Genomic DNA, 20041 nt, shown 5'->3' with positions numbered 1-20041 from the left:
GGTCCTTATCCATGCTAATCTGAATGAGGTATTAGTTTTCAGGCACATAGTCCTTCTGTTGTTGAGAAACATTCTCCCTACGTTTCCCTCGCCATGACCGGGTGGCTTAAGCTTCTGATCATCCAATAGGCATCACTGACGCGTGAACGTGGACTGTCATGTGTTGAGCATCTAACATCATAGACACTTGGAGTTTTGAAAGTTACAGTACGTTTTCATAGTACAAGTACTTTTATCTCAAAAGATCAAGGAAAATGTGATTACTCATGATACGACCCCTTTAAGGTTGACGGCGTGTTACTTCAGAGGCATGCGTTGCAAACAGTACATGACTTTAAAGCTACCATTGGCTTACAGCTAGACCGTGGAAATAAAAGTAAGATTTTTATCTCGCAACAAGCCAGATTTCCATACTCTTTCCCAAACGATTTCAGTTCATCACAAATTAAAGCATGACAAACTCAAACATGTGCCCTTTTGATCTGCCTGCTCAAGTAAAACTCTTGAAAATGTTTTTGCACAGCCATATTTTTCAGATTTACTAACAGCTTGCGCCAGTGCAAACCCTCTTTTGGCGTTAATAAACTATTGTCAGGATTTATTAAAGATACGCAGTGAAATATTAGCGCTGAAAGGTGTGGACAGGGTTATTTTTTGCATCTGACCTTATTGCATATGCATTTGCATAAAATTTATGGGAGGAGTGTATTTAAATGAATCACGGTGATTTATTAAGGTTTGCGCTAGTCAATTTACTGGTATTTGCGCCATTATTTACCGCCAAAAACAGCACGTCTTAGGGGCTGTTTAAAAACGTAACATTTTTTACGTGTTTTGGCCGTTCGTTTACGCAACAGCAGCGTTTTGGGTGCCCTTTGAAAATGGGTTTCATATTGCAAGTTTTTGAAAACGGTCTCCGTGTAAACAACAAAAAAATCTCTGTAGACGGTGATGTCATGCACATGCATATTACATGCTCAGTCTATTGTGTTTCATCTCCATCTAACGGCCTGGCAGCAGAATACAGGGGGTTTTCTTCGTTTTCGCGGATCCGTGTGAATGGGGATCGTTTTGACAATGGTGTCGTCTGTATGCGGAAAAAACTCAAAGGAAAAACCTGTCCGTTTTAAGCCTATCGATGTCGTGTAAACGTACCCTTAAACCAGATGCTAATTTGGTAGATTACATTGGTCATTATGGAAATGATCCGGCTGCGTCTGTGTTCCTTAATTTGCGTGTTGTCAGTAGATCAAACACAGGATTTTCCACTCCCATCTGCGCTTCTATTTATCTCACGCTAAATTATTTTGTAAATCTGGCCCTTAAAGTCATTATAAAATGCGTAATAAAAATGAGGTCATGTCATCACAGTATTGTGGACAGGCTCCAAATAAAGGCTAGGATACAGTACAGTCTGATATTAAGCTCAGTTATTAAAGCAGATGTGCTTTAATTGTAACATAAAAGTTGTTTTGACGACTGTAAGCTTCTCTGTCCTCCGGTCTCCACTCACTCCAATTATCCTTCATTAATTACAGGATATAAGACAAACCCAGAACTCTAAAGATGGTTTAATCACGCTTCACTCACAAGTGTTAAATGAATCCTTAATGACAGGGATTAAAGATCAATGAGAGATTGAAAAGAATGGCTTTAAAAGAGAGAGGGGAGTGGTGCGCCCCAGGAGATCATCTGCAGAAAGCAGGTGGGTGGAAACCTCCAGTCTAGTTATTTATTTAGCTTGATCTGCACAGTGACCATAGAGATGCGTTTAAACACTCTTCAATATGGTTAGTAACAATCCTCGGGGTAAATATCTTATTAAAGATAATGCGTCTCTTGCCATTACTGTGTCAGAGACCTAACAGTAGCACTAAAGGTGTGTCCAAACGTCTGACTGATTCTGTCACCATGAAGCTCAAACATTAGCGGAAGATGCTAGCAGATACCAATTTTGTGGTTTTAAATCACTAGGAATGCAGAAATTGATAAAATATCAATCTAGGCTCATTGGGAAAACGTGCCTCTACCAATATAACGCCAAAAACGTACCTATTCATACAATTCACATTCCAACTGAAGATAATACTAGAGGCAGTAAAACACCAACACCAACTTTATAGGGGAAGATGATCGATTAATCAAGACATTTCCAAGCAGTTCCTTGCACAATACTATGATATAACCTCAAAACACTATTATCCTAGTGCATCATTTATAAACTAATACATTTGGACAATTGCATCACTCCATCAGCTCCATATGTGTGGCTTTTCTGGTATGGTAAACTTGCTCAGTAGCTCACCTGGCCGGGTACGAGTCCAGTGAAACAGACTTGTAGAAGCAGCTAAAGTGGCATATCTCACGTTTGCTTTTGTTAACAATATCGTCTAGGGTTTAGTTATTTTCAAATGTGATTTATTATTTTCAAAAGAGCAGTAACCTCTTCATCTTTTCAATTAGGATCAATGTAAATCATTGCCAGATTCACGTGCATCTAGTTCGGATAAAGGTCTAAAGATGGTCCACTTTTGCTAGTTTAACGAGGGAAAAATGGTCGGCGCACCTGGCGCATGGTCTAAAAAGGTTGTCCCTGTTCTCTTAATGAGTAATAGCTGTGTTTTAATGAAAATTAAAAATAAAAAAGTATTGTGCCATTGATTTTAGACCAGGTTTCAGTTGGTCAATGGCTCAGTCTATTTCAGTTGCCTCAAAACAGCAACAATGCGCCTGAACACACCTCGTTTTCAGACCAGCACAAAAAATGTGTTGAAAAACTCATCGTTTTGCATAAAGGTTTTTTTTTTTTTTTTTTTTTGAGCCTGAGCTGCAAAATATATACAAATGCAATCTACAGGTAAGTCTCTTAGGATAAGCATCTTCCAAACGTGTAAATGTGCAAATTTGAGGAAACAAGTTCCACCTTCTCTAGTTATGTGGCCATGAACAATGATTCTTCATAAAAAGATTTTAAACGAAAAAGAAAAAAAAAAGAAAACAAAAGAAGGAATTAAATGTTTCAAAGGAAACAAGTGAAATCTAGGTTGTAAGATCTCTAAATACAGTAGTGGCAGTTGTGGCTGTGCGCCGAGCTCTGCCACAACATGTTTCGTTCTGCGTGTCTGCTAGGTGTGTTTTAAAGGACCTATTTATATTCACAAGAAGTTTTCCTTTGATGTGTGTAAGGAGATCTACCATTCGCTTTAAAAAGATTCCTGAAGTTATACTTTCTAGCTAATAGCAGGACTTTGATTTATTTTGTGGCAGCCTGCTGTTTATCTTACTGCTGTGTAAAGCAGACAGTGTCATTTTTTACGTTTTGCGCAAGGTGTTATTTTAAATGCATGTCATCGGCCTTCATGCTGAATATATATGATCGGGCGTCTGTATTTGCTCATCTGCTCGGCAGAAGCTTCCTCAGATCCGAAGACAGCAGCTCATTTCTCTGTGTGTGGTTCTCTCTTTTCATAAGTGCGTGTCTGTGTGGAGTGTAAAGCTCATCTCTATGATCACTTCACATTGATCTGACGACCATCACATTCAACAAGACATGTTACAAATTACTACACTGAGCATATGTTCATGTGCGTGTGTGTGTGTTGGGGGTTGTGTTTGATGGATATAGCAACACAGGCTGTGTAATTTGCTCCATATGAGTTGGGCTGCCGGTTTATTATGGCAGGACAGAGTGGGAAAAGCATCCAGAACTCTGCGGTAGGTGACTCCAGTGCTGTCACCTGCTCTGACAGCTGTCAATCAAAATGATCCACTACCACCTCCTTCAGGTCATGGGACTGCATTGTTAAAGAGAGAGGGGTGATTTTGTTCTAACACACAGCCAATTTGTAAAAATGTGTAACTTAAACAGCTTTAATGAAGATTACAATTTTGGTTTGTAGATTTTGACAGTTTTATAGCTTTATGACTTTTCTAACTAAGCTGTATTAGGAATTATGTTATGTTGTAAATGTAGATTAACGGGGTGGTTGATTATGATTTCACTTTTCTAACTTTAGTTAGTGTGTAATGTTGCTGTTTGAGCATAAACAAAATCTGCAAAGTTACGACGCTCAAAGTTCAAAGCAAAGGGAGATATTCTTTTACAGAAATCGCTTTTTAAGGACTACATCAAACGGCTGGTAGGGACTACACGAGCTTCCTCCCGGGTTAGTGACATCACTAACCCTAAAATTAACCTAAATTTACCCCCGGGAACGTGATTTATAAATTATCAAGACATACTATGCTAATCAATGACTAGAAGGTAGTTAACTCCACATCAGCTACATAAATTCATCAACTAACCATTCAGAAATGTTCTGTTGCTTCTACATGTTGTCACTTCTTCTTAAGTCTCTCCATCTTTGTCCGACTCTGGTTTGAACATAAAAGGCTAAACAGTGTTTGAAAATTTCAGTGTGTGAGGAAATTTAAGATGCACGAGCTCTTGAAGCTCCGCCCCCTGTGTAGGGAGCAGCAGCTCATTTGCATTTAAAGAGACACACACTCAAACATGTTTTTGCTCACCCTCAAAAAGTGACAATTTTAACATGCTATAAAAAACATATATGTGGGGTATTTTGAACTATAGCCTCACATACACCCTCTGGGGACATCAGAGACTTTTTTTAATGCATTATAGGACCCCTTTAAAGCGTGGCATGGAAATATTGATTTTAGAGTCTGTCTGTCTCTCTATATACCTGTCTGTCTACAGTACCTTTCTGTACAAATTATATGATGATAAGTTATGACAAAATTTGTTTTTACATTGCTTATAAAAATAAGTTAATAAGTTAAGTTATACAAGATTCAACTAATTTTTTAAGTCAGTTTAATGTAATTTAAGTTCAAATGACTGAAACATCCAAGTTGATTGTACTTAAAAATTTAAGGCAACTATTTTTTTATTTAATTTTTTTTTACAGTGCTGAATTTGGAATTATGTTATTTTCCGTAAATGTAGAGTAAAGCGTAGCATGGAAATATATTTAGAGCTTAAAAATAATGTTAAAAAATGTAACTTTGTCCTGTTCTCTTTGTTTCAAACCTATATGACCTTATTTCTTCTGTGGAACCCAAAGGAAGATACGTTGAAGAATGTTGGTTTTGGTGACCAATGACATACAGTCATACAGATTTAAGTGATATGATGGTGAGCGAATAATAACAGAATTGTATTTTTTTGGATGAACTATCCCTTTAAAAGCAAATCTACCTTCCTCTCCACACATACCACAGTTCGGAAAAAGATTTATCCGTCTCAAACTGTTTCTCGTTACCTAGATTTTCGCTGCAGCTCAAATGTAAACACAATTTTTTGTGTGAAAATACACAAATTACATGTATAAACATACACCAAACAGATGTGAATTCCAAACATTGTCAAGACGTGATTTGTGTGTTTTTGCTGTGGTTTGTGTTTAGTAAATTTGCTGAGGACCCCTCTGTATTTCTTGGACAATTACGCTACACTGTGATTTACCTCCCCTTGTATCGTAAACTATGATGTACCAATGATTTCTGCACTTGGATCACAGTTGCACTACTGTTTGTGTCCTCACGAAGGTTGTTCTCTCATTCATGAAGCCAAGTTTAGGCCTTTGTGTTTATTGCTGTTCCACATGAAAATCATCAAAATTCAAAACAAAACAAGTAATTGTTCTCTATCTATCTATCTATCTATCTATCTATCTATCTATCTATCTATCTATCTATCTATCTATCTATCTATCTATCTATCTATCTATCTATCTATCTATCTATCTATCTATCTATCTATCTATCTATCTATCTCTTTCTGTCTGTTTGTTTTTTATCTCTGTCTGTCTGTGTCCATGTGTTAGTGTTTTCATTCATGCTTCATTGTTATTCTGTCCTCAAAAGGGTCAAAACACCATTAAAATCCTCTCCATGGCAGTCACGTCCTCACTGGAAGCAACACAAAGCAACAAGTATGTCTCATAAAATGTTACGACATGAAAGTGGACAGTGGAGACCAACAAAACCTTTTGCACTCCTCCAAGGCTGAAGTCTGCCAGAGCTCTATATTTTGTTTTTTTGGCTTCTTGTCATAAAATCGGAGATGGGGACCAAAGCAGGGTTACATCTATTGAGGGGGTTACATTAAGATCGCAGCTGGTCTTTTTCCTCATATGATACCTTTCAAGACTTTCATCTCGAAATTTGGCCCCAGAGAACAGAGGAGAGGTAGAGAGAAAGAGAGCAGTATTCATCACATTTTCATTGATTTGCACAAGCATTTGTAAAGAAAACATCAGATGCTGAGGCTTAGTTGGGTACACGTCAGAGAGGGCCTGTGAGAGAAGGGCTTATGGGTCATCACAACCTGGTGCGCTCCAGCGTCATTTCATCATGGAAGTCCTATGCTGGATTAGGCTCTAAGGGTCTCGCCTCACCAGGGTGCCACTAAGGGCCAAGTGTCCACTTTTAAGGCCCTGACATACCTCAAGCGAAGAACAAACTGGTATGACGTCATTTTGAACAAAATCTTCTTGCTTTAAAGCTAAATATTTTACAAAGTGCTATATAAAAGTAACGTGACTTGAATGCCGAATTGCAGAGCTGCTGCAAACATCCACATCTCTATGATCTGATGCTTTCTTAACTGCTGTTTTCTCATTATTTTGTACCGTTATTAAGCTTCTAAGCTTGTTGTCATCTGTTGACATTGAACAAGCAGAATATGACGGTTGGTCAGTGTGGTAATTGTCCCGCCCCTCCTCCACTGTGATTGGACGGCTGGGTAAAAAGTGACAGTGATGAGCGCTGAGTTTTACCCAAAGTTGAACATTCTTCAACCCTCGGCGACCTGTAAAAAGACGCTCAGCGCCTCGTGTCGTTTTAAAAACACGGCGCTCCCATTGAAAACAATTGGAAAAATATGCCATCCACGCGAAAAGCGCTTTGGTGGACACAGGGTCTAATAGTCATAAGAATTTCTGTGCACACTCAAATATTTCCATTTGCTTTCCCGATCCTCCTCTTGAACCTACCAGGAAACATTTCTCATGCATTTTCTGACAGTGTGTCCAGTTAACCTTCACTCGAGAGAACGTGAGAGCTTCCCGCTCGCTACAAATCGCAATTAGTAAAGCAAACACCAGCAGAATTTCCAGCCAGCCGTAATGCCGTCAGAGATGCTGATTAATGGCCTTCGCATGAGGGATTAACCGTTCTCAAATGGGGCAACAATGCACCCATTAAACCCCATGAGCAGTGTCCTGTGGACTGCAGTGAGATGGAGATACCTTTAGCCCTCTAATGGCTCAGCATCAGCTTGCAATAATAAAGCAACAGAGCAATCTGGCCGGGGTTTGTTTGGTTGATGACGAAGGAGCCATGAACTGTGATTTCAGCTGAGAGCCATTACAGACACAGAACGAAAGGTGGGAGAGGGGAGCTGGCCGTGGCCTTGAGTCTCACACAGGATGAGGAAGATTAGAAGACTTAAGAAAACAGGAGGACGGGTGTGAGACAGGAATTCCAGGTCTTTAGCATCGGAGTGCTCTCTTCTCAACATTGCTGACATGTCAGTCACGGATGAAGCCTGAGAAAGAAGCTTGTACTTCAGTGCTACCAGCACATGAAGTTTAGCTGGTCTTCCAACTGGTTATGCTGGTCTGTTTTGATTGTTTTAGAGGGGTTTTGGACACTTGTCAGGTTGGGAAACCAGCTAAACGACTAAGGCCAGATAAACCACTTTAGGCTGGTTTAAACTGCATTTTTGTCAGCTGGGCAAATCATGGTTAAGTTTAGTTGAAATAGGTACGAGGTATTTCTGTAATCAAGGTTATACTTTTTTCTACTTTTTACTTAATACTAAAGGACTGGAATTCCTGTCTCATACCCATCCACCTTTTCTTAAGCCTTCTAATATATTTTGTGCTACTTTATACAAACAATTTAAACTTATCTCTTGTCTTTTCTGGAAATCTAGTGAGGTCTCTTATGAAAAAAAGTACACTTAATTGTAATCAATTTGCACTTGTAGTGTACTTCAAATCTTAAAAAATATATGTAACCTTTAAATGCATGCATGAATGTTTCGCCGATCAATATTAAGTATTCGGGTCTTTAGCGACTGGATCTATATCTAACACGGATGGATCTCTACCTGTCGTCATAATATAAAACTCTCCTGATATTAGAGTAACAATTACAGGAGTGTAAAATAAAGCATATTTTGTTACCTTTCGGACCTTGGAAGGGTTCAGTTTGAGCAGATGTTTTATACCATCATCACTGTCTTCGTCAGAGCTCATTTCAAATTACATTCAACATCTGGCTCATATTCGCAATGTCAAACATATAATTCTTCAATAACATCTTCAAAATCAATATTTTGATCACTGACAGCTTTTTCTCCAGATCCATCATCAAGTGACAGAGACACATATACATGTATTTGACTGCGTTCAGTACTTGCTCTACAGTAAATCACTGAGCCATTTCAAGTTCTTCTGATGATTATTTCTATCCTTTTGTTTTCTGCCTGCAGTAACTATGAGGGAAACGTCATTTTATCATTGTGTATCAGACATTGACACCTTGTGGAATAAAGGTAAATTGCACTTAATCAGTCATCAAAGATTCAATTATTGTTGTGCAGAAAAAAATATATTTACACCTACACGCCTCGGGTCACCACTTTACACCTACATGTAGCAGATCTATTCCGCCAAGACCATATGCAATAAGTTGTGCCGCAAAAGTAACCCTGTCTACACTTTTTCAGTGCTAATTTTTCACTGCATGTCTTTAGTAATTCCTGACAGTAGTTCTTTAATGCCAAAAGAGGGTTTGCTCTGGCGCAAGATGTTAGCAAATCTTGCCAATATTTGCTACAGCATGTAGACAGTATACAAAGCTCACTAGCTTTTGGAACGGAACTCAGAAAACCATCAACTCTAAAGAAGGTGAGGTAGAGCAGAAGTCAAAAGGTGGGGTTTAGGAAGTAAAAAGGACATGCTCGGCTCAGATTGCATTTCATCTGTCCCAAAGGCGCACAACAAGACTTCCTCTTCCCCCTTCCACACTCGCAGATGACCTTGCAGTTGATAGGACAGCAGCCAGAATCTGACAGTCGCAGGTCATGGGAGAAGTTTATGTAATGCTGAGGGACTTTAGTGGGTTATAGTGTTACAAAAGTGAACAAGTAGATATTGATGGCTCAGTCTGAACTCTGATTGAAGTAGACACGCACCGCATAACTCAAACACAGGATGTTGAGGGATAGCGTTTGGGTCGGGTCAGATCCGCCTCTCTGGACCATAAACATAAAGACTTGTCTGTATTCTCTCATCATATGCATTTTATCACATATGATTGTTCCAATTAATCATTCGATTCTTTGTGGGCAGCTTAAGGTGTAACATAGACTAAAAGAAAAAGCGAGAACTCCCAAAGAGCCCGCCGTCGTCCCCGGGGCATAGGCTACAGAACTTTACAGATGATCCTCAGAATTGTAATTTAGACTTGTGAAATTACTCTGCAAAGTGCGGTGCCTAGGGGTGTAAATGAGTACCAGAAAGGGTAAAATCACATAAATTCATCATTCCCAGCAGCACATCAAAGAGAGCTAAGCTTGAAATTTATCTCACGCTAATACCGCTGTAATGTGTTTTCAGTCAAACTGTCTCTGGGAGTTTCTTGCTGTTAATAAAGCAGTTATTGAATAGGAACAAAGGAGTCTATTATATTCCTTTAAAAAGAAATACAGTCAAAATAAAACTGAGATGATTTTAATGAGCTGTAGGCAATGTTAATACGCTTCCAGTATATCAGCCAAGCATCGCTTGAGGCGTTACAGCCGTATATCATTATGTCCCAATTCTTTTTCTCACAATATTGCGTCAACACTTTAGATATTGATCTATTGATCTATTGATCTGATATAGATATATATATAATTTGTATTTATTTATTTTAGCATGTTTTATGTGTAGGTGTGTCTGCATTTGTTTTGTTTTATTCCTTGATTCTAGTATGTTTTTGTGTTTATTTATTGTGTGGCTTTTTGGTTTTTCTTTGTGTTTGTATATTCATTTATTTGCGTTTGCTTTGGACTCGTTTGCCTAGTAAAAGAGAGATTGTATCTAAATAAAACCTTCTATAAAACAATCATCAATATATTGTGATACAATATTACAATCAATCAATCAATCAATCAATCGTTCATTCTTTCCTTCATTCGTTTGTTTGTTTGTTACCTACTGAATTGTTATTATTATTTTCTATTTATTAATTCAATCCTTAATCCTGTTATGTAATAAGATCCTTGTACTGATATTTTAAATGCTTTATTAATTAATTAATTTGTATTATTATTGATGAATTACATTTATGTGTGAATTCATAGAATTTCCTGAAGTTCAATTAACACAGTATCAGGAAGATTAAATATACCCCTTCTTTGAGACACTGGGAAAAAAATGAAGTGCAGTTTCAGTCACAATATAATGGTGATGCATCTTGATGTATTGGCTCATGATGACATATTACGATGTGTATCGGGAGGTAATTGGCAGCACCTAGCCTTAGTTAGTTAGTTAGTTAGTTGAACAGAGGGGTTAGGACTCAAGGGTTTCAGACAGAATGGTTTCAGGTTTGCTATTTTGTTGAAGCTTCGACATCTTCCTCTACATCAACCTGTTTGTTTGAAATGTAGCAACAGCACGCTATTCCCAGGGAAGTAAGAACTAATTTAGTGAAGTGAAATGAGAAATTGCCCGTTTGCTTTGACAGCCACGCCATAAATATTGACTCCTAGAAAAATTGTACATTTCCTGCAGGCCTCCTGCCGTCTGCATGTTCCCCAACACTTTCTGACAGCTCTGGGCATTCCCAATCCATCCTGTTAGTGTCAGTCAGGTGTCCCGACTCCCAGCTGCTCCGCAGACCTGCTCCCGCTCCTGCTGACGGGAACATGTGCGAGCTGCCGCGACGGCCAGGTGCTTCTCATTGCAGTGTTAACGCTCTCCAGAGACTCTCACAGGGGTTACGCTAGGGCTCACCTGAGCTAATTGGTCCTTCAGGGGGAAAAGTGTGAGCAGACATGCTATATTGGCTTTAGTTTACTTATTTTGATTGATGTCTGACATGTAAAGGTCTAGACAGAATATGTACATGCTGGATGTTGGTATAAAATAATGTTTGATCTTTTATGTGGCTCTGATGAAGTACTGAAGGAAGTACTGTAGCATCTTTGAGCTTTGAAGAGAGCATTTCTTTCTGACACATGCAGTGTTAAATGTGTCTGACATTGGAAACGATGAAGAATTGACATTTTTGCCCACAATAATATCAAAATTGATGCGATGAAGACCCAATATATATGAGTAGTTGACATCCTGCAGTGTTAAATGCTATACTATTTTAGGTTTTTATAAATTGTAAAATGTAATTTTTTCTATTAATGTTTATTTGTTTCTATTTTTAAGCATTCGTCTTTAATTAGCTCATATTAATTGAGACACTATATTCAATATTTGTACTTAAAACACATAGAACATTCATTTCAACTGCTATAAAAAAAATGTTCTGCTTTAAACAAGAAATAATGGGGCAAGAAAAAAAAATAAAGAAATATTTTAAGCTGTTAGCTGTTTTTACAATATATATATATATATATATACACACACAGCATGTATACAGTAGAAATTAAGAAGTTTTTTTTTTTCAAGTATAAAATACTAGTGAATTGAAATGGTCCATCCCTTATATGAATTTTAATGTTGGTAAAAAATAAATAAAAAAAATAATATATATATATATATATATATATATATACAAAAAAATAGGCTAATAAATTTATATGAAAATACTTTTAACAGAGATAAAGTTAATCAACATGTTATACTGTAAGTTAACTACCCAAATGCACAACGCATGCTAAGGTCATTATCACCCAAGCTGATGATTTCATTTATTTATTTATTCGTGGTTTTATGGTATCTAGGTCTTGTATAACACATCTGGAATTGCGTCATTCTCCAACTTAACCTTCACTGAAGCACTTCACATAAATAACCACTCATCAGCGGGATTTTTTTTGTTTTGTGTATTTCAACGCAACTGAAATACGCTGTAGTCCAGGTTCAAAAGCCGTTCAGATGTACTTACAGTTCACTGAGGAAGTGCAGGTTGTGGAAAGCGTTGGGCTGAATCTCACTGATGTTGTTCATACTGAGATCCCTACAATAAAAAAGAGAGAGAAACAGAGGATCAATGGCAATGATATCAGTTATGCAGTTTTCAGCATCATTACTCCAGTCTTCAGAGTCACATGATCCTTCAGATATCATTCTAATATGATGATTTGATGATGAAGAAACATTTCTTATTATTATTATCAATGTTGAAAACAGTTTTTGTGGAAACCGTGATAAAAAAAAATAATTAAGGATTCTTTGATGAATAGAAAGTTCAAAGTATTTATTTGAAATAGAAATCTTTTGTTATATTGTACATTTATTTACTGTCACTTTTGATAAATTGATTGTGTAATTGCAGAGTATTAGTATTATTTTAGTTATAATAAAAATATGAATTTCTTTAAAAAAAAATATGACTGACCCCCAACTTTTAAACGGTAGTGTATATCATAATGAAAGTATATCAAGTTTTTTAAAAATAAAAATACACTGTATAAAAATGTCTTCATATCAAACTTATAAATATAATCAGGAAGATCTATAGCAATATGTAACAAAATAGGAAAACCTCCAATTAATACTGGCCCAATAATCAAGAAACAAATGAATTTTGTCAATTTGTTTTCTCCTCCCTTTTAAAAGTGTATTATAACGAAACTATGCATGATTATGTGGTTAGTTTTAATGTATTATATAAGTCTATCATTGTTTTTTCCTGCTGTATCAGATCAGAACTGTGACTCATTTTGGATCATGACCCACCAGCCAAAAACTCCTCATTTGTTTAATCTAGGTCTACGTGTGTCAGAGAAATCCTGATATTTAGTTTATGAGTTTATGCGTGATTAGTTTATGAGTTCATTAATGTAACATAATAGGCTCCACGGCTGCATATTTAACTTTTTGGCCATAACTGGAGCCTCGTCGTGATCATTGATTTCCGTTCTTGCGATATTCATTAAGCATTAAGCGCAATCAAGATGAAAAATGGCACAATATTGATTTTGCTCCTAGAGTAATTATGAGTAATCCAACACAGTAGATCTCGCATTTCAAATACCGCCTACATCAGTTGGCCGGCTTCAAAAACAGAGCAACAATACAACCCTTGATTACAACATGTGAAATCTGGCTTTGTGTTGCTTTTTTCTTTCTATTATTATTATTACAGATGCCTCTCTCAATTTCCCTTTCGATTCATTAATGGAGTCCAGAGCCAGAGTTAGTGTGGTGACTTTGTGCACTGCCCGAACCCAATGAGAAAAGACTGATCTGATGTCTTTATCAGCTGTGCCAATTACATCTAATCAATAGAGTTGATTATAGACCTTGCTCGATCTAGACGACACCTTCAGTCAGAGACCTGGACGATTTCTGGGTCCGCTGATGAGAGGCTCTGGCTTTGACGATTTCTCCCGAAGGCTGCCAAGACCCTTCCGAATGAAACATGTGGACTCGCATATCAAAGAAAACCCACACCTGCACGTTTTACCATCCATCAGAGAGGAAGAGTGGAGAGAGGAAAAAAAATAATAATAATAAAAGAGGAAAAAACGTTCCACTCTGAATTATTGTTCAACGGATGTAATTTCCTCTCTGGTTCACAGTAAGTGTGTGCGAGTAGTTGTGTTCCAGATGTTTTCTGCCTTCCACCTAATCGGACCATCCTGATCATCTTATATTTTTTCTCTTTTAAATTTGACCTACTCCATCAAAAGACATTTCGGAGTCAGGTATATATTGATATTGATATATACACTGTATTGATGCTTACCCTCATACTTTACCAATTACAGTGTGTTCTGAAATCATAAAGGGTTAGCCCAAAAAATGAAAGTTATCCCATAATTTACTCAGCCTCAAGCCATCATACAGTAGGCATATATTACTTTATTCTTTCAGCCAAACACAATCTGAGTTATATTAATTAATATCCTGGCTCTTCCAAGCTTTATAATGGGAGCGAATAGAGTTTTTGAAGCTCCAAAAAGCGCATCCCTCCATCATAAAAGTACTCCGTACGACTCCATGGGGTTAATAATGGCCTTCTGAAGCGCAGCGGTGCATTTTTGAAAGAAAAATATCCATATTTATAACTTTATAAACCATAATCACTGGCTTCCGGTAATGGCCGTGCGCAAGTCTAGTTCAGACAGAAGAGTGACTTCTGTGACCCGACGCATGACGTATTGATGAATGCCGAAGTGCAGAGGACAAAACAAAACACCGATCATTTAATTAGAAGTCTAAAACAAGAAGTTGTAAAGAAAAATGTTAGAGGATTTTGATATAAGAGAAGAATAGCTGCATCATATGTTGGGTCAGAGGTCACCCTTCCGCCGGAACTCGACTCTTTCCTGCACAGTCGTTGCCGGAAGCCAGTGATTATAGTTTATAAAGTTATAAATATGGATATTTTTTCTTACAAAAACCCATGGCTTCGCTTCAAAAGGCCTTTATTAGCCCCACTGGAGTCGTATGGATTACTTTTATGATGGATGGATGTGTTTTTGGAGCTTCAAAAACTTGAACACTATTCAATGCCGTTACAAAACTGGGAAGAGCCAGGATCTTCCACCAATCCATTTGTTCACTGTTATACGGTCGAGGGCGCTATTACACATCTTCTGAAAAAGTACAGAATCTTTGATCTCCTGATCAAAACACATGCAAAGAAGATGCAGAGACAAGCATTGCCTACATGTAAAATAACACGATCATCAAATATTAAACAGCATGTAAATAAAAACTACTGAATGAATTGTCGACCCAGGACGAGCTCTAGGACTGTGAAGCTTTAATTATACTTACCCACATTCAAGGGTTAATAAAAAAAGAATGCATGAAGCTAGAATAAAATCTCTCTTTTTTTTTAAACACTGGTGGGGAAACAGTTGAAAGTGTGAAATTTCCTTATATCAGGACTATTTCTCCTTGTCTCCTGCCTTCAACATCCTAGTTTAGCTTGTCACTGGGACTGTACACTTTGTACACTTTGTACACTTTGTACCTTTTCTACCCTTAAAGGGTTCACAATAATACCTTAAAGGGTTAGTTCACCCAAAAATGAAAATTCTGTCAGTAATTACTCACCCTCATGTTGTTCCAACCGCGTAAGACCTTCGTTCATCTTCGGAACACAAATTAAGATATTTTTGATGAAATCTGAGAGCTGATCACTCCTCCATAGGCTGCTAGGTGGCCCAAACTTGCTGGCCCAGAAAAGTTATTAAAGAGATCGTTAATATAGTCCAAGTGACTACAGTGGCTCAATCTTAAGTATATCAAGCGACGAGAATACTTTTTGTGCGCAAAAACAAACAAAAATAACGACTTTATTCCACTATTCATTTCCTTCTCTCTGGGCCTCGTAGTGTTTTTGCGCAGCGCGTCTGTGTTACACGTCACCACGTAGGCTCACTATTGGCCGACGCTGGTCATGTGTGTGACGCGCAGCGCAAAAACACTACGCGAACCAACTAGAGGCCCAGAGAGAAGGAAATGAATAGTGGAATAAAGTCGTTATTTTTGTTTGTTTTTGCGCACAAAAAGTATTCTCGTCGCTTGATATACTTAAGATTGAGCCACTGTAGTCACTTGGACTATATTAACGATCTCTTTAATAACTTTTCTGGGCCAGCAAGTTTGGGCCACCTAGCAGCCTATGGAGAAGTGATCAGCTCTCATATTTCATCAAAAATATCTTAATTTGTGTTCCGAAGATGAACGAAGGTCTTACGCGGTTGGAACAACATGAGGGTGAGTAATTACTGACAGAATTTTCATTTTTGGGTGAACTAACCCTTTAATTCCATATCTGATGATCTAGAACACATTTTCATGAGCTTTAGACATAACTGTCCAAATATTTAGTAACTACAGGACTTATTTCTCAGTGGAAGAAAATGAAAATCAATGAATTCATTGACTCCTTTTAACTGCTCTGTCAGATGCCATTGCTATTCTTTCAAACACACAAGATTGAGGGACACCAAAGACAGGCAGCATTTTTTTAGACACAGTCTGATGGATCTCAATGGTGTCACTCAACCTACAGGTGCAATAAATTATTCAAGCCGAGGGTTGAGTCTCTCCAGAAGTGTAACAGTGCTGCGGTGTTGGTGTAGCGCTAAGAAGAATCAGGAATCGGCTGGAGTGCTTTTCCTGCGAAGACCTTGAACATTTAGGCAATGTCGAGTCGACATTGATGCAACCAAATTGCAACATTACTTCATTTGTTGTCCCTGGAGGTCTGGAACAGCCAAAAGGGCAGCTTCTCATAACCGTAGACCACCAGGCTTGAGAAGATAAACTGAAAAAGTCTGAAAATATTCATCACAGAGACTTTGATACTTTGCTGTTTATTTGTTTTGTCAGTGTGTCAACCATGACAAGGTGAAAAGCTAATTTGCTGTAGATGGGGCCTGGAAAACTTCACTCACAGAAATGAGCTGACCTGACCACCACTGTTTTCCACTGACATGGTGGCATGGAATGCAGTCAACACAAACCTGTTAAACTGGAGGGAATGTATGGGTTTTGAACTGCTCCCAATATTGCACACATGAGCTGGTATTTATGACTTAATGAGCGTTTGCCATCAAGGTGTTGACGGCTAGCCTACAGCAGCTACAGGGAACTAACCAGAATATTAAATCCATATCAGAAAGAAAGGATTTATAGCTGTGTAAAACAGGCCGCAAACCACAGCATAACCTGTGCACTAAAATCATATCAGTAAGTCACAACTGAGGATAATGGGATATAACAACTTTTTGTAAGACAAGCTGATCAAGGATTTATGGAAGCTTGTTTCCGCCACAGAATGAAAAATAAAAAGGGAATTGAAACTTTTTTTCTCACAATTGCGAATTTACATCTCGCATGTACATTACATCTGATATAAAGTCGCAATTACGAGTTATACAGTCAGAGTTGTGAGAAATAAACTCAAAATTCTAACTTTATAACATGCAGTTGGGAGATATAAAGTCAGAATAGCATGATTTAAAGTCGCAATTGCGTGTTATAAAGTCATAATTGTGAGTTTATAAGTCAGTCTTTTTTTCCTTAGAACTGGACTAAGTCAGAATTGGATGATATAAAGTCACAATTGTGAGAAAAAAAAGTCAGAATTGCAAGTTTATTTCTCGCAACTCTGACTTTATACACGCAATTGTGAGATAAAAAGTTGCAATTATGCAATGTTTTATTCTGTGGCAGAAACAAGCTTCCATAAGGATTTATCACCTGCTTCTTAATTTTAGTGGTTTGGTCCAGAGTTTGTGTAAAAAAAACTAAAAACTACTCAGCAATAATGTATTAGCTAATTAGCAACCTTACTTGCATCACAGACTATATCGCCACCTGCAGGTGGGCTGTCTTCTAAACAGATTAAACTGGAGTGACCCAATTCCGATTTTTTCCTCCCACAGATCAGATATGTCCCACGATTGTGTAAGCAGTAAAAAAGCACATTGATTCAGATATTCTCAGATCGGTTTCAGGCCTCATTCATGTGTGGAAATAAATCTGATATGAATCGGATACGTGCATTTGCGTCTGCCATGTAAGCGGACAGATCGGATATTCCCCTGTCAATGCGAGTCGTATGTCATTGAAAAAGCGACGCTGGCGAATGATGTCATCTCAGGAGGACACCAGCCGCGATCACATGACTCTTTTCAAAGGCACAATGGAGGACGAAGGCTCAACCCAATGTTTCGCTGCCCTTTAAAGATGATGCGGAAAGCAAAAACTTGTATTATCATTTTGTCTGCGTTCATTGCAAATCGCGCTGTTTGCAGCCTGAGCTTTTCCGGGTTAGTACATCTACCTTTGGTTGTTTTGCCAAGTGTATAGAGTAAACGCAGATATGGGTCACTTTTGAAAGAAATGTAAGCTGGTCGTCAAAAAGATTGGATATAGTCAACAAATCGGAACTGAGCATCAAGACCTTCTGTGTAAATGTGGCCTATGAAAACGATTATTAATTTCGGCTATAATTTTGTTTTATTTTGTTACTTTTAACCTCTCTCTTTCATCTTATCTGTAGTTAATTTAATTATTTTATTTTTTTTACGAAAAAGTCAATAGCTTATGTTTTCAGTTTCCGTGTATGATAATAATAACCCTGCTGTTGACAGTTTCTTTTCAATATAAAACCGCTCCCTCATGTGGTAATCCTTCGTTTTTTCTACAAACACATGTTGGTTTTTACTGCAATAATTACAATTAATGAAAACGACTTTTGTTTTTCCGCCAAAAGGGCAATGTTGATTTAAGACATTAAGAGGTGTAACCGATCTCCTGCTGCCTTTCCGGAGAAAGTTGTGTTCTTCACACTCCACACGCAGCTTCTTATTGCAACCACTGCAATCAAAAAGATATTGCTTTTCTTTATTTTATTCCGTTTTTTTCTATTTTAATTAAAGAAAGGCAGATGTGATAGGCGGTTCACAAGAGGTCATAAGCACGATGTTTTGAGACTAAAGGAAATATCTGGCAGCCATGTTTAGGCGCTGAACACATGGTTCCTGATGATTATTTCAGTTATTACTAAGTGTGTTCAGGCAAGGCGGCAAGTATGCCTTGCGGGAGACGGTATATATCGAGGCTGTTTCGCAATCTCTTCCCCCATTCCCCCACCGTTTGCACATGTAGGGGTTTTGATGCACGGCCATCGGAAAGATGATACTCGTAAACGTCAACACATGCAATGAAGACTTTACTAGTTTCAAACAGCTGCTGCCTCTCTCTACTGCGCTTTCCCCCCTTCATCTCACATTTACATGTTATTCCGGCCTTTGTCTTCAACTTCATTTTACAGCTGCCTCGGCATTTTCATTGGAAAAATATGTAAAATTAAACTTTCAAGTTGAGGAGATGCCTTGATATATGACTACAGCATGACCTTAGTGTCTTATTGCTTTTATTAAATAACTATATTATTGTTATTATACATTTTCCATTTATAAGAACAGGTATTTGGTTTTCTACACTGTAAAAAAACAAGTTGCTTCCTTACATTTTTTAAGTACAATCAACTTGGACATTTAAGTAATTTCAACTTAAATGACATTAAACTGACTTTCTTGTATAACTTGTAAAAAAGTTGACAGTTGCTTAACTTATTTTTGATGAGTTAAAGCAATGCAAAAACATATTATGTCATAACTTATTGATCATAACAGTGCCGTTTGATCTTAAAGTGAGTGACAGCATCTGCCGCAACTGTAGAATGACTCCTTTATATATAGTGGATGATTAAGTGAAATAGGACCAGCGGTCCATGTTTTCATGACTTTAACGCTCTGGATAGAGGTGAAGTGTAGGTTACAAAAGCATTTTTAGCCCTCTAAGGACGCATGATGACATAAGCCTGGCTAGAGAGAGAAAGACGGCATGTGTTGACTCTACCAGCACAGTGTCGCACCAATCCCATAAAGGTTTAAGATGTTTATCATTTACAGAGAAATGATAGTCAAGAGTATTTACTGTACTAGCAGACATATCATAGTTACATTTAATAGAATATGCATTGATAACAATTGTTGTTTTTTCTGCTAAATATAGTCTTATAGCATCCCATACTGGGTCAGTGACACACACCCAATGCCATTGGGTTGATGTCCAAAAAGAAGAAACATCTGTCTCACTTTTACCCCTTAAATAATAAAGATGTTTCTCATTTACTGAGAAATTATAGTCAGGATTTTTTCACTATTCTAGAAGACAAGGTCTTGTATGTCCTCAACCAATTTTAATGGTGTATATATTGGGATGTAAACTCTTAAAAATAACAGCTCCAAAAGAGGTTTTTCACAGCAATGCCATAGAATAACCATTCTTTAAGTGAATACGCC

At 37.6% G+C, this 20041-nt stretch overlaps 1 protein-coding gene across 1 annotated transcript in view; it reads right to left on the bottom strand.

Moving 5' to 3' along the window:
- Positions 1 to 20041, bottom strand: part of lgr6 (leucine-rich repeat containing G protein-coupled receptor 6) — an 84518-nt gene that overhangs the window by 35180 nt on the left and 29297 nt on the right. Inside the window, exon 2 of the mRNA XM_082145059.1 lies at positions 12145 to 12216. Within this exon, the coding sequence (XP_082001185.1) occupies positions 12145 to 12216 (72 nt within the window). The remainder of the gene's footprint in view (positions 1 to 12144; positions 12217 to 20041) is intronic.

This window comes from Leuciscus leuciscus (genome assembly GCF_965113295.1).
Source record: "Leuciscus leuciscus genome assembly, chromosome: 18".
Lineage (NCBI taxonomy): Eukaryota > Metazoa > Chordata > Actinopteri > Cypriniformes > Leuciscidae > Leuciscus > Leuciscus leuciscus.
The sequence above is the reverse complement of the archived record's forward strand: the minus strand, read 5'-3'. Positions and strand labels throughout refer to the sequence as shown.